The 14,813-nt window shown below is 42.9% G+C and overlaps 1 protein-coding gene across 1 annotated transcript in view; it reads right to left on the bottom strand.

Annotated features, from left to right (window-relative positions):
- ADCY8 (adenylate cyclase 8) overlaps window positions 1-14,813 on the bottom strand; it is a 227,586-nt gene that overhangs the window by 118,048 nt on the left and 94,725 nt on the right. Inside the window, exon 5 of the mRNA XM_064587441.1 lies at window positions 4,753-4,880. Within this exon, the coding sequence (XP_064443511.1) occupies window positions 4,753-4,880 (128 nt within the window). The remainder of the gene's footprint in view (window positions 1-4,752; window positions 4,881-14,813) is intronic.

Below are 14,813 nucleotides of genomic sequence, written 5' to 3'. Positions count from 1 at the left end.
ATGTATTGTTTCTTACAGAGGCTCTCACGATCTCCGGTTGGATGGAATATTATCACCGTCCCCTTTCTCCTCTATAGCTCGTGTTCTATTCAGGGCCTGACATCTCTTCCCTGAATTGCTACAAAAATATCTTCCAACCAGTTTCCTTCCTTCTGCATCTGCCTCCTCTTCTCTAGAGTTAACTGAAGAGAGAGTTACTTATGTCCACAATTACCTTCTTCACGCCCCAGCTGGGAAATGATGCCTCCCTACTTTAAGTGTTGGTGACAACCCACTGCCCGAGGGACAAAGCCACATTTGTCTCACAAGGTCATCAACTAACTGTGCACTAACTCTGAACTCTAAATTCACTGTCTGAATTTAGAATTGTGATCACAAAGTCCTGCTTCAAATGCTCAATGCACACACGCCTGCACAAATACGCACACGTGTAAACACACACGCCTACGCATGTGTATAGACACGCACACACTCATGCACTCACACCCACATACCACACGTCTGCGCACACACATGCCACATACACTCAGATAGAAATAAACACCACATTTACATACATACACACATGCCCACGCATTTACACACACACACACACACGGCTTCTGCCATTCTTAACAGCTAGGATGGCATATTCTTCCTGTCTCTGTTTCCAGGAAAACACCTCTATTGCTCAGTCAAAACGACTACTGTGGAGATACATCTGAAGACAAAATGCAGGGGAAACTACTTCTGTCCTGCTTGTTCTTCTGCCTCGACTCTTGCTCTCTTGTGTCCTGCTGGCACTCTACGCAGCAGCAGCTGACCTCGGGGTCAGCTTGGCACCTGTCCTCACCTGTCTACGATTGTAGGAGGACCTCCAGCCCATATTTAGACTCATTTGTGACTAAGGTACAGGGCCCTTTTGAGTGCTGGCTTGCCATTTGTGCCAAAATTGTACATCTCACTGAACAAAGAAACTACTGGAGCTCCTGAGATCTAGAGACCCAAGATCCAGATGCCATCTCACCAACAAAACACCAGCTCCTCACTGCCAGTCTGCACTCTGTGGACCAGCACGGGACCCTAACTCTTTGAGGAAATGCCAAAAAGAACAAGGAGAGACCCTGACCAAGTGGGGACAATACCTCAAATAGGGATCCATCTCTGATGACAAATACACAGGGCAGCCATCAAGTCTGGGCACACCAGTAAATAAATGGCTTATTTTCATTATATGACAACACACACAGTGTCATGTTATATATGGTTCCAGACTTTATGGCTTCTCTCTTTTTTTAAAGATTTTATTTATTTATTTGAGACAGAGAGAATGAGAGAGAGAGAGCACATGAGAGGGGTGAGGGTCAGAGGGAGAAGGAGGCTCCCTGCCGAGCAGGGAGCCCAATGCGGGACTCGATCCCGGGACTCCAGGATCATGACCTGAGCTGAAGGCAGTCGCTTAACCAACTGAGCCACCCAGGCGCCCTTTATGGCTTCTCTTAAGTTTCCCGGTTGGAACAAGTGCCTTTGGGTCTGAAGAAGAAAATCGCATCTTGTGAAAGTGATGTTAAGATTGTGATAAAGTTATGTAAATGGGATTCTCTTCTATATGCACTCAGGTAGAGATATTGTCTGCCAATCCTTCCTCAGACTGCAATATTTGACTGTAAGGGTGGGAGCTCTAGAAGTCTGAGCCCATTGCAACTGAAGTTGCCTCATTCCAGAGTTCTCATGTATTCCTCTGCCTCATGTTTTCTTGCTAACTGGAAGAATTAATGCTGGACCTCCTGTCACCTACATTATAATCAAGGAGTGTTTGAGTATTAATAGACTCTGATTCATGCAGTTAAAAAAATATCCTACTGAACTGTCTTATTCTAAGAGAATGAAAGCAGCCCTTAAGCAACGGGTGAGAGAAAGTCCTTGAGTCATTTCAACTTATCCACTTCTCACCTCTCACTGACCTACTCCAGAACTCGAGAGAGGAGCCCTTAAGTTGGATAAAATAGTCAGGAGGAATAAGGTCACTTCCAGAGAGATAAATGATAACGTCCTAAGTATCTTAAGCATTTTGATAATCACTGTTCATTTTTTCTGCAATATCATCTCTGCAGCATTTCTTCTAAGCTCAAGATACAAACTCCTATGGCAAGTTTGTACATGAATGGTTAAAGAAGATGTGGTATCTATAGACACACACACACACACACACATATATATACTGGAATATTAATCAGCTCTTATAAAGAAGAAAATCCCCGTATATACACACATATAAGGATGGAATATTAATTAGCTTTAAAAAAGAAGGAAATCCTACCGTTTGCCTCAACAAGGATGAACCTGGAGGGCATTATGCTAAACGACAAAAGGCAGACAAAGAAAGAAAATACTGTATATGTGAAATCTAAAAAAACCCAAAACCAAAACCAAAAAAAGTCACATTCATAGAAATGAAGTAGAAGGGTGGTTGCCAGCGTTAAGGGAGGGTGGGGGAAATGGGGTGATACTGGTCAAAGGGTACAAACTTTTCATTATGAGTAAGTTCTGAGGATCTGATGTACAGCATGGCAATTATAGTTAATAATGCTGTACTTGAAATTTGCCAGAAGAGTAGAACTTAAACGTTCTCACAAAAAAAAAAGAAAGAAAGAAAGAAAGAAAAAGATCGCTATGTGAGGCAATGGATGTGTTAATTAACGACTATATAATTATTCCACAATGTACCCATATATCAAATCATCATGCTCTGCACTTTAAATACATACCATTTTTTTTGGTCAATTATACCACCATAAAAAATAAAAATAAAAATAAAGCCTGTGGCCAGTTTTGCTACTTAAACTTGATTTTGATGTGGTTAACCAAAAATCACAGATTTTCAGAACTGGCAAAGACTTCAGAGCTGGTCTGGCCCAATTTCCTCATTTCACAAACAGAAAATCCAAGTCATCTCCCTAATGGACACCCATGGGCAAGAGAATGACGCCCTGTGACCTGTTCATCACTGGACTTCTGGTGACTAGCATGGTGGCATCTGACACTTGGTAGAGCTCCACAGGTTTTGTTTGGGGTTTTTTTTTTTTTTTTTTTTTGGTTGATCTACCTACTAATTGGCTGGTAGAATAAAGTTCACACACGTAATTAGTTGTAGAATGCATACAAGACAGCAAGTCTTCTGCGTGTCAGCCCCATTGCCTCCCTTGAAGCTAGTTAAAATATTACAATTCACCCCAGTTTTCAGAACAAGACTCACAAGTGTCCAAATTAACGACTAAGAAGCATCTGCAAGCTTTTCCATTTAACAAAAGGGAACTCTGATTTGGACTTTGTGGGCTCCTCTCTCCACAGTTCCTAAAGGTGAGAACTTCTGCATTTCCGTCAAAGAGGGGGCATGTCTTATCTCTTTCTCCACCAGTCTACTTGCTCTTAGGGATGGTGATGGTTGGGTTTTCATCATACACCCCATAGCAAAGCACAGTGCCACCTTGACTGGGCCCTGGTGATGGGTTAATTCCAGAGGTGGGGCCCTGAGGGTCTGCCAGGGTAGCATATCTGCCCACCAGGAATGTGATATTTGGCTAAGCCTTGAAAACACCAGTGTCACATCGATGAAGCAAAATCATATTTAGGGAAAGAGCTTCCATCCTTTTCTGAATTAGGGGACTACACAGCCTTTCCTGAAGTCAACAGACCTCTGCCCCAAACTTGAATGAAGTCAGGGATCTGTCAGCACGTAGAAGGAGTCAGGCACACTGTGTTGGTCATGGCTCCAACTGCTTACATCCCTCCTGCCCCCTCCAGGATTGGTCTTGGAAGCCAGCAGGTGATCTGAGCCTTCAGTGGAGGATGTGTGTGGGGTACATGAGTTGCTCTCCTATTGCTCTTTAAACCAGACTGATACAGCCAAGGATCATGAACATAACTACTAGACCACACAACCAAGGCATGAGTTCACTGGAAGATTTTTCTGGCCTGTTAATGGCAGGATTATTCTCCCCTTATAAGATGAAGGCATAAGCCACAGAGAAGATTTCTACCCATGTACCCTCTCTTCTGTCTTTGTTGTGGCTGGCGAAGGTTGCAATGCCTGGAGGCTCGATTTGGAGCTTCCTATCTGGAACCTCAGGAGGAGCTCTGACACCACTGAGCTTCTGTCCCAAAGCCACAAGCAGTCTAATTCCAAAATCCTTGACCTCAATAACTGTTGCCCTCTTGATTAAGCTTCTATTTGTCAGATACACTGACCAAAGCCAAAAGCACTTGTCACACACTCATGAAGCCAACCCTGGTGGTGGCCCTATAATGATTTCCTGTTGGCCTTAGGCTAAAGTACAATCCTTACCAAGGCTGAGAAGGCCCTGTGAGCCCTGCCTGCTTCCAGTCTGCAATCCATCTGTCACCACCCTTTCCTCCCCAGGCTTCATCAGCTGTCACTGTATCATATCCTGACCCCCCACGTGTCAAATCACACTCTCCACTCCCCCAGGATCTAAGGTTTGCTCACTTTTTAGAAAACAGCTGTATCCCCACAAGGACACTGGTAATACAAATATGCTGGACAATTATTGGAAGGAAGGTATACCAGGAACATAATGAAGCTGGCAGGTTCATGGGTTCATATGAGAGAGTTAATGGGCATAAAGTTTTTGTGCCATAAGTCAAAGCGTGTCACCTTTCAACACACACATCATCTACCACAAAGGACAGATGGGGTGGTTTGTGTTCATGCACATCGAAGGCCTGGGTATTATGGAAGAGATGCCAGATTACCTGATAGTTTTGATCATGCTGAGGCCCATTTCAACGCAGCAGTGGGCGTGGTCCTGGCGGGGCTCAGGAAGCCCTGAAACACAGTAGTAACAGTCCCCCAGGATTTTAATGCGAAGGCAATGATGTTCCTGGAAGGAACAGGGTGGAGAGAAGAGGACTGAGTCAGCACACAGGTAAGTGCTTCTGAAAGGCTTGGAAAGGCTGGCAGTGGGCAGTGGTCTTCACCCTGGGGCTGGGGGAGCACCTACCTTTGAAATGCGCTTCTATCATCTTCCTAAGAGATTGGGGGAGGGCTATCCTAAATAAGAGTTTGAAGGCCTCAGAGGTGGAATGGAGTTACGGAAAAACACTGGACTTTGAGCTCAACAGATACAGGGTGGTATCCCGGCTCTGCCATGTACTAGCCTTCAGATGAACACCCATCATGTGGGCAGGCCTGGCAAAGTGTGGGCATTGAACACCCATATTCAGTGTTCCCCTGTGAATCCTGCTCATCAATGTCTTTTTTCACAGGACAGGTTTCTGAATTAACACTTTTTAGCAGTCTTAGCTCAATAAAAGCACTGAAAAATATAAATCACGCAGGGATACCTACTATTTCAACTCTATTTTAGACCCTTTCCCAACTAGCGTACTGGCACCTCAAGAAGAGGGGCTGACTGTGTCTTACATATCATTTTATTCATGTGTGAGTTCATATGCTTGTTCATTGAAAAAAAATGCCAATAGGGCACTATGATTAAGTCAAGCATTGTCCCTCACACAAAGATAATTAATAACCACCCCTATGATGCACCCTATATTTTTTTTTTATTTTTTATTTTTTTTATTTATTTGAGAGAGAGAGAATGAGAGACAGAAAGCATGAGAGGGAGGAGGGTCAGAGGGAGAAGCAGACTCCCTGCCGAGCAGGGAGCCCGATGCGGGACTCGATCCCGGGACTCCAGGATCATGACCTGAGCTGAAGGCAGTCGCTTAACCAACTGAGCCACCCAGGCGCCCCTGATGCACCCTATATTAAACAGAGTTAACCCTCACAACAACCTTATGAAGTAGGTACAATTTTTAACCTTGTTAAGGTAAGGGTAGTACTTTCGATACATCATAGGTAAGGAGGATGGCACAGTTGTTTGGCAGATTCGCAGTCTTGAGGACACGATTCTTACCAAGTCTCAGAGAAAAAAGCACCAAGGAAATGGTGCATTTTCGTGCTGAATGGGAAGAGGCTGGATGATGCAGGTTTTCAAGGAAAAGAGACCTTGAGGCAGCATAACGTAGGAGCTAAGAGCACCAGCTAAAGAGTCCCACTGCACAGTATTAAATCCTACACTCCCTACAGCTACTTAACTTCTGAGCCTCAGTTGCCTCATCAGTAAAATGGTAAATGAAGGGGACCTCATTGTTTGACTGCGAGGACCATAAGATGATGTCTGTGGAGGCTTATTATGGGGTCCAGCACATAGGGTACTACATCAGTGTGACCTGCCTCTGTGATGAGGAGTGGGACTCCTGTCCCAGTTTTCTCACATCTGTCTGTGATCGTGGGCAGATGACTTTCCCTTTTGGCTTCCTCAGCTACACGGGTGGAACCGTATGACCTCTGAGATGTATCTCAGATCTGAAGTCCTAAAAACTTACGGGCTTTGTGAGTGCGAGGCTCTCCTTGGGAAAGCAGGGTTCAAGGGCAGAGGAGAGGAGGCACACACAGAAAAGGACCCCCTGAGACACCAGCAGTACAATGGGCACCTTTGTCCTGCCAACTTATACAGCACCATGCTGGTTTCCTCATCAGATCGGGGGATTCAGCCATTGTGTTTGGGTAACGAATGAATGAAATCACTCTCCCAATACAAAACACAAATATCAGACAGGGAAAAGAGAAGAACTGGCACGAGAGACTCCCAACCTCGATCAGATGGCCAGGACTTTGCCAACCTTCCCAAATGGGCTCAGATGCAATCTTCAGAACTCTGATGGCATGCACAGCTGTCCCAGGGTTATTTTTAGTAACTTGTGGTTCCTGTCTTCTGGCTGCTTTGTTGCAGCTAATTTTGCAAGAGACCTTCTGTTGGGGGTCTGATCAACAAGGGAAGCTCCAGACCTTCAGCTGTGTCTTCTAAGACCCCTAGTGTATGGCTGGAACAGAGCCAGAGAGTATTTGGCCTACGGGTCCTGGCAGTTTCCAGATTTGTGGCATCCATGGGACAGTTATGTTAAAAAAAAAACAAAGGACTGCTATAAAGTTCAATTTTGCATTTTGCCAAAGAAGTATGAAAAAATCCATCAACAAACAAAATAACCCAAGTACCATCCACTATCCCCATGACTTTATGAAAGAAAGGACATTTTTAACACTAAAAAAGTAAAAAGACATTCCTAAAAGGAAGTTTTTTGAATAAAATTATTATGAAAACTCACTACATTGCAGATAAGTATGTGTGTATTTTATCTCATGGCCACAAATTGAACTTACTGATACTTGATTGTGAAAGAGCATTTAAGAACCACTGATCAAATAAATCACTGATTGAGATTTTGCTGAGAACACTGAGGCTGAGAGGCTCAGTAGGTGAATTCAGTCAACCATACTCTTTGGGGGTAGAACATGCTCTGAGTGACTCAGACTAATGATAGTCTGGAGCACTGTGTGTTGGCGGTGGGGAAGGGTAGAGCAGGAAATGCTCTAGTCTAAGAATCTGACATCTGCATTCCGGTCACATTTACCAGCTGTTTGACCTTGGCTAAATCACTGAAGCCACTGATATGTGAGTTTCAATTCCCCATCTAGAAAACGTGTCACAGTAACCCATCTTGTTCTTTTTTTTTTTTTTTAATTTTTTATTCTTATGTTAATCCCCTTACATTACAACATTAGTTTTAGATGAAGTGTTCCATGATTCATTGTTTGTGCACAACACCCAGTGCTCCATGCAGAATGTGCCCTCCTAAATACCCACCACCAGGCTAACCCATCCTCCCACCCCTCTCCCCTCTAGAACCCTGTTTGTTTTTCAGAGTCCATCGTCTCTCCCCATCTTGTTCTTAATACATAATAAAGTAAGCATGGCCATCAGTTAGCAAAGGTAGCAATGAGAACAAACACCTTGGAAACAGCCATCCCAGTGTTCAGTGATCTTTCTTCCTTTGAGTCTTGTCATAATAGCCCTGAACACAGGAGGACAGGTAGGATTTACACCTGTTTTTATATGTGAACATTTCAGTATGAGAGATAGGAAATACGTGAAAAATTTCCTGTGCCACAGATCAGCTGGCTAAAAGTAATGATATGGCAAGATTTCATTCTTTTTTGTGGTTGAGTAATATTCCACTGTATATATAGACCACATCTTCTTTAATCATTCATCAGTTGATGGGTATTTAGGCTGTTTCCATAATTTGGCTATTGTAAATAATGCTGCTATAAACACTGGGATGCATGTATCCCTTTGAATTAGTATTTTTGTATTCTTTGAGTAAATACCTAACAGTGCATTTGCTGGATTATAGAGGTAATTCTATTTTTAACTTTTTGAGGAAACTCCATACTGTTTTCCGGAGTGGCTGTACCAGTCTGCATTCCCACCAACCGTGCATGAGGGTTCCCTTTTCTCCACATGCTCACCACCATCTGTTGTTTCTTGTGTTGTTGATTTTAGCCATTCTGACAAGTATGAGATGATATCTCATTGTAGTTTTGATTTCCATTTTCCTGATGATGAGTGATGTTGAGCATCTTTTCATGTGTCTGTTGGCCATCTGGATGTCTCCTTTGGAATAATGTCTATTCATGTCTTCTGCCCATTTTTTAATTGGATTATTTATTTTTTTGAGTGTTGAGTTTTATAAGTTCTTCATATATTTTGTATACTAACCCTTTATCAGATATGTCATTTACAAATATCTTCTTCCATTCTGTAGGTTGTCTTTTAGTTTTGTTGATTGTTTCCTCTGCTGTGCAGAAGCCTTTCTTTTGATAACTGATGAATGGATAAAGAAGAGGTGGCATATATATACAATGGAATATTACTCAGCCATAAAAAGGAATGAAATTTTGCCACTTGCACAACATGCATGTAACTAGAGAGTATAATTCTAAGCAAAATAAGTCAGTCAGAGAAAGACAAATACCCTATGACTTTATTCATATGTGGAATTTAAGAAACAAAACAAATAAGCAAAGGGGGAAAAAAGAGAGAAAGGAGAAACCAAGAAACAGGCTCTTAACTGCAGAGAACAAACTGATGGTTACCAGAGGGGAAGAGGGTGGGGGAGTGGTGAAATAAGTGATGTGGATTAAGGAACGCACTTGTTGGGATGAGCACTGGGTGATGTATGAAACTGCTGAATCACTGTATTGTATACCTGAAATTAATATCACACTGTATATTAACTAACCGGAATTTAAATAAAAACTTAAAAAAATTTTAAAAAAAGGTTATGGACTACATGTGATATTCATTGATATTCATCAATCAGTGACTTTTCCATGAAAACAGAGGTAAAAGCATTCTGGAAAAACTTAAGTAGGGAAAGGCAGTAATATTTATTGAGCATCTACTATGTGCCAGGCGATGAGTTAATTGCATTCCATTTATCCTGGTGAATTTTCATGAGCACATTTTGAGTCATGTGCCATTTCACAGATGGCTTAAGTAAGCGAAGGTCATAAAGCAAATAAGAGGCAGAACTGGAATTCACACCTGTGTCTATCTGACCTTTGCTGAACTCCATGCTCTCTCTCCAGGAAACTGAAGACATGATGACAGAGTCCAGAATGGTAGCTCTCCTGACAAAAACATGTTTTCGAAGCAAATGGTGTAAAATGGTTTATCATCCTTCTGGAGCAGACACACATAATAGGGTGAATATGTTTGTGCCCAGGGTCCATTTTTCTTATAAACAAAAGGTGAGGTTTGGCAGCCTCTTTGAAAAACTTTGAGCTCAACATAAATGGTGTGTGTGTGTGTGTGTGTGTGTGTGTGTGAGAAATATAAAAATATACACACATGAAAGACCTGTCTGGTCTGTCAAGTTCTGTCAATTTGCAGGCACATTTTTCTGATCAATTCCTGTGAGCTGTCAGATGACTTGACAGTAATATCCAAGCAACTTCTTTTTACCAGAAACTGCTTCAGAAGGTTAATATTAAGGAAGCAGGGTGCTTTGAAAAAAAGATACTGAACAGGAAAAATAAAGTAGGGTGAGGGTTTTCTTGCAAATTTTATTAAGTGAGTTTTAATATAATCCTTTTCTTCCCATCTCGATGGCTATGATATAGTATAAAAATTTTGGAAGTTTATGAAATCATGTTGATCATAGATGATAATGAAATGATAAAAGCACCAAATTACCAAAGATAGTTATATTATTGGGGAGGGACAGGATTACAGGGATGTATACTTGCTGTATTCTCTGTATCTTTGATGTTTGAATTTTACATAATGAGTAAGTATGGCTTCAGTAATCAGAAAAAAGTCAATAAAAAGTAAAAGACTGGGACACCTGGGTGGCTCAGTCCGTTTAGCATCTGCCTTCGGCTCAGGTCCTTAGATCGAGTCCCGGATTTGGCTCCTTACTGGGCAAGGAGCCTGCTTCTCCCTCTGCCTCTCCCCTGCCTTTGCTCTCTCTCTCGGACATATAAATAAAATAAAATCTTAAAAAAAAATGAAAGACTCTCAGAACAAAAACATTATGTATTTTTGAGAAAGTTGTATTAGAAATCATGACAATTTTATAAGATTCTATTTAATTGTCATTACACAAGTGACATGAATATATTGTCCTTGTAGATAAATCCTCCTGGGAAGTCCCTCCCTCTCAGACACAGAGCCGCCTGGAAGCCTGGCTCTGTTCCCCTCCTCAGAGGCTACTATGCGTCTACAAGTACATTACATTAGAATATGTACTATTTTTCATCCTCTGCAGCCGTATCACATCCTTAGCCATATTATACCATGTTTATGGATCTGAGACATGCTTTTTTTCAGGCAAAACAGGTCTTGAATTTCTATGTCAGTACAGAAATGGCTAGCTCATTCTTTTTAATCTGTTCATTCCCTTTCCATAGTGTTGGATTTATTCCTTCCAGCAATAATTTAGGTTGCTTCCAGTTTGTCAGCAGTTTAAAATAAAGTTTAAGGTACAATCATGTCAACTGCGTAACAGTAAATATGTTCTTTGTTTTACAATTTTAAAGCCTTCATAATAGTATGCAAATTCTTCGTTCTTAATTTGGATGGGGGAGGAGTAGGCAGAGAGTATTTTAAAAAAAGATCAAAGACAGAAAGTTACAAAATTTGCCAAGGGCCCTGTCAAGGACCAAAAAACAAAATCAGGGGCTCCTGGATGGCTCAGTTGGTTAAGCGTCTGCCTTCGGCTCAGGTCATGGTCCCAGGGTCCTGGGATCGAGTCCCGCATCGGGCTTCTTGCTCATCAGGGAGTCTGCTTCTCTCTCTCTCTCTACCTCTCCCCTCAGCTCATGCACTCTCTCTCAAATAAATAAATAAAATCTTAAAAAAAGAAAAAGAAAAACAAACAAAAAAGCTCTATTCTGAGCAGCCTGAACCACAAGGGCACTCAGGAGTTCAATCAAACTAAGAGGAATTTTAAGAGGAAGCTTTGAAATTTCCTGCATTTCAATAATGCTGTAGAGAAAGAGGTACAGTGTATGAAATTCACATGCAAGGTGAATTCTCTCTGATATGCAACATAAACAAATCTACAGTGGAAAAATCATGGTGAGACAGATAATCTTTACAAAGCCACAGAATCTCGACGCTAAAAAATGCAAAAACGGTCAACTCTAAAACCTTTTTATACAGAAGCAGAGTTTGACCCAGTTGGTTAAGTGACTGGCCCACCACTGGGGGCAAAAGGCACTGAAAGTAGGTTTTCTCATTCCAAGATGAGTAGAATTGTTTTTATTGGCAGTGTTTCTCAAACTTTTCCAGGGAGGTCCCTGAGAGTAATAGATACTGATGCACCCGGGGTGGGGGTCAGAGCTACGGAGTGCTAATGGGTGCTGAGTATTTATGTGGAGACAATCTCTAGGTTAAGAGACATTTCATGTGTTTTGTTTTGTCTTTTTTTTTTTTTTTCATTTATCCTCCATTGCAATTCTGACAGAAAACGGAGACACAGAGAGGAATTGCACAGGTACATTCAAGTCCAGCCCACACCTGAAGTCCCACGGATCTAACCCTTCAAGCTCCTGCATGGGCAGCAACACATCTGCCAATGTCTTGTGTTCTGTCTCCTGAAATGCCTGTGGCATTGCTTGGTGGTCAAGATGGAGCACTTGTGGGACCCCTGGGTGGCTCACGGGTTAAGTGTCTGCCTTCTGCATAGGTCATGATTCCAGCATCCTGCTCCCTGCTTGGCAGGGAACCTGCTTTTCCCTCTTACTCTTCTCCTGTGCTTTTGCTCGCTCTCTCTCAAATAAATAGATAAATAAATAAAATCTTAAAAAAAAAAGTGAGCAGCTGGGCCAGTCGGCCTGAATCACAGATACACCCACCTACCAGGTTCTAGGAAGATTACTTCTTTGAGCCTCAGTCACTCATTCTGTAAAATGGGAACAATAAATAACCTATCTTCTAGGTCTGTTGTGAGAACTGGATTAGGGAATCCAGGGCAAGCACCCAGAGCGGTAAGTAACATACACCAGGCAGTTGATGAGCGTTTAATAGTCTTATCAAATTAATAATAATTTTACTCCACCATAGATCTGTGCTTAATTTTTCTTTCTCCAAAAAGTTTTTCTTAAACTTTCAGTAAGCCTCACCCCAAAAGACGGATGATAGCTTCTTGCACCCATTGCGGACCAACGGGTTGTGTACCCTGTCTCCCCCGTCCCCCTGCACTGTGTGTAAGGTAACCAGGGGAAAGGCCCAGTTACAGGACAAAGTGCACATCCCCTAAAAAGTTGCACCATGCCCTCCAAACGTACTTCTGCTTGGTCTCTAAGCTCCTTTCTCACTACAGTGTCCCTGCCCTTGATGTTCTAGTAATCTTTAGCTTCTTTTTTTTATTTAAGATTTTTATTTATTTATTTGAGAGACAGAGAGTGTGCACACGTGCAAAGGCGGGGAGAGAGGGAGAAGCAGACTCTCCACTGAGCAGGGAGCCCGATGCAGGGCTCCATCCCAGGACCCTGAGATCATGACCTGAGCCGAAGGCAGACACTTAACTGACTGAACCACCCAGGTGCCCCAATCTTTAGCTTCTTATAACTCCTCAAACAAACAGCACATTCTTGAATTTTCACATTTTCCTGCGTGGGCACCACAGCTCAGCCTAGGAGGTATTTTTGTTTGTTTGTTTTGGTCTAATCTGATACCAGGGAAGCTTCTGCTCTTCTTCAAGACCCCGCCTGCACACGGCCCCTTCTCTGGGTGCTACCAAATCACCACCATTGCCCCCGCCCCCTTGCCCAAGCACTGGCTGCTCCTTCCTCCACCAGGACTTCTGCGCCTAGCCTATTGTGGCTTGAACCCACTCTGCCCTGCAATTCTTATGGATTTGCTCTCCCTTTACCAGACTTGAGCTTCCTGAGGGCTGGGACGGGTTTTGTCTTGCCAGAGTCTTGCACGGTACCTAGCAATAAATGTTGGTTGAACAACTTGGGTTAGATTTTACTTAGCAACCATCCCTGGGGCAGTGGCGTTTATTTACCATGACTCTAAAAATTGACCCCGATCACATCTGTTGGTTCTCACTGGAAGGCCATTTTTGGTCATCTTAGGTCTTTGAACAGAAATAGTCAGAACCGTAATATGAAGTAGAATAACTACTGGAACTGGCACCAAGCCCCAGAGGTGCAACAGTAAAAAGAAGTGGCATACATTCTTCTCCACCTCCACATTTCCAGCCCTTCAGGTAAACTCAACCCTTCTCCTGGGGTAGGGGGCTGGAGGGGGGCTCGGTTTGCCCCTCCTCCTCTGCCAAGTCAAGTCTCCTATTTACAGCTGTCCAGTAACTACAGGTTACAAGGCAGGTTCCTTGGCAGGTCCTTGGCCATCTCTCTGGCCTCATCTCCACCCCTCCCTACCTTCACTTGCCCCTCCTGCAGCGCTAAATCTCTTCTGGTTTCTCCACACATACAGGGTAGCATCTTTATCTTTGATCTTCCCTGACAGGGGCACCTGGGTGGTACTGTCAGTTAAGCATCCAATTCTTGGTTTCAGCTCAGGTCGTGATCTCACGGTCCTGGGATTGAGCCCCCCCCCCCCCCCCCCGTCAGGCTCTGCACTCAGCTTGGAGTCTGCTTGAGATTCTCTCTCTCTTCCTCTGCCCCTCCCGCTCGTGCTCTCAAATAAATAAATAGATCTTTAAAAAAAAATGACTGTCCTTGTCTTCTTCACTTTGCTAACTGGTGTACAATTTATAAACAATAAAGCTGACTATTTTGAAAAAGGGTACAGTCCTGCTCACATATGGAGAGCCACATCACTCCCCAAATCACTGCACCCCATGCTTCTGTGCAATCAATCGCGCTCTGTCCACCTCCAACTCCTGGCCACCATTTATCTCTTTTCTGTCCTTATAATTTTGCCTTTTCTAGAATGTATTATAAATGGAATCATACGTTATCTAGGCTTTTCCATCTGGCTTCCTTCACTTGGCATATTGCTTTGGAGATTCACTGATATTGCTGCATGTCTCTGTGGTTTACTCCTTTTTGTTGCTGAATAGTATTCAATTGTATTTCTTTTCCCATTTTTAAGACTCAGTCTAAGAGTAACTTTCTCCGGAAAGTCTTCTCTGATGCAAGGGTTATGTGCGGAGTCTGCCTTCCCACAGCATCCCAGACTCACCCTCATCATACACACAACACATTGTGCACTGACCATTTATTGATGTGTTCCTGGCTAGACTTAATTCTAGGAAGGACAAAGTGTGGTTTTGTTATTCCCACGCTCCCGACACATAGCACAGTGCACAACACCTAGCAGGTCCTCAGATACAAGTATGAATGGCTCTCGTTGGACAGAGACAGCGTTAAATTTGGAATTTGGACGCTCTGAAAAATGAACTCCCACTTGATATGATTGCATGGGATT

This window comes from Mirounga angustirostris, unplaced genomic scaffold, assembly GCF_029215605.1.
Source record: "Mirounga angustirostris isolate CCGP_5_RB_7025 unplaced genomic scaffold, mMirAng1.0.hap1 SCAF_4, whole genome shotgun sequence".
In the NCBI taxonomy this organism is placed as follows: domain Eukaryota; kingdom Metazoa; phylum Chordata; class Mammalia; order Carnivora; family Phocidae; genus Mirounga; species Mirounga angustirostris.
The sequence above is the reverse complement of the archived record's forward strand: the minus strand, read 5'-3'. Positions and strand labels throughout refer to the sequence as shown.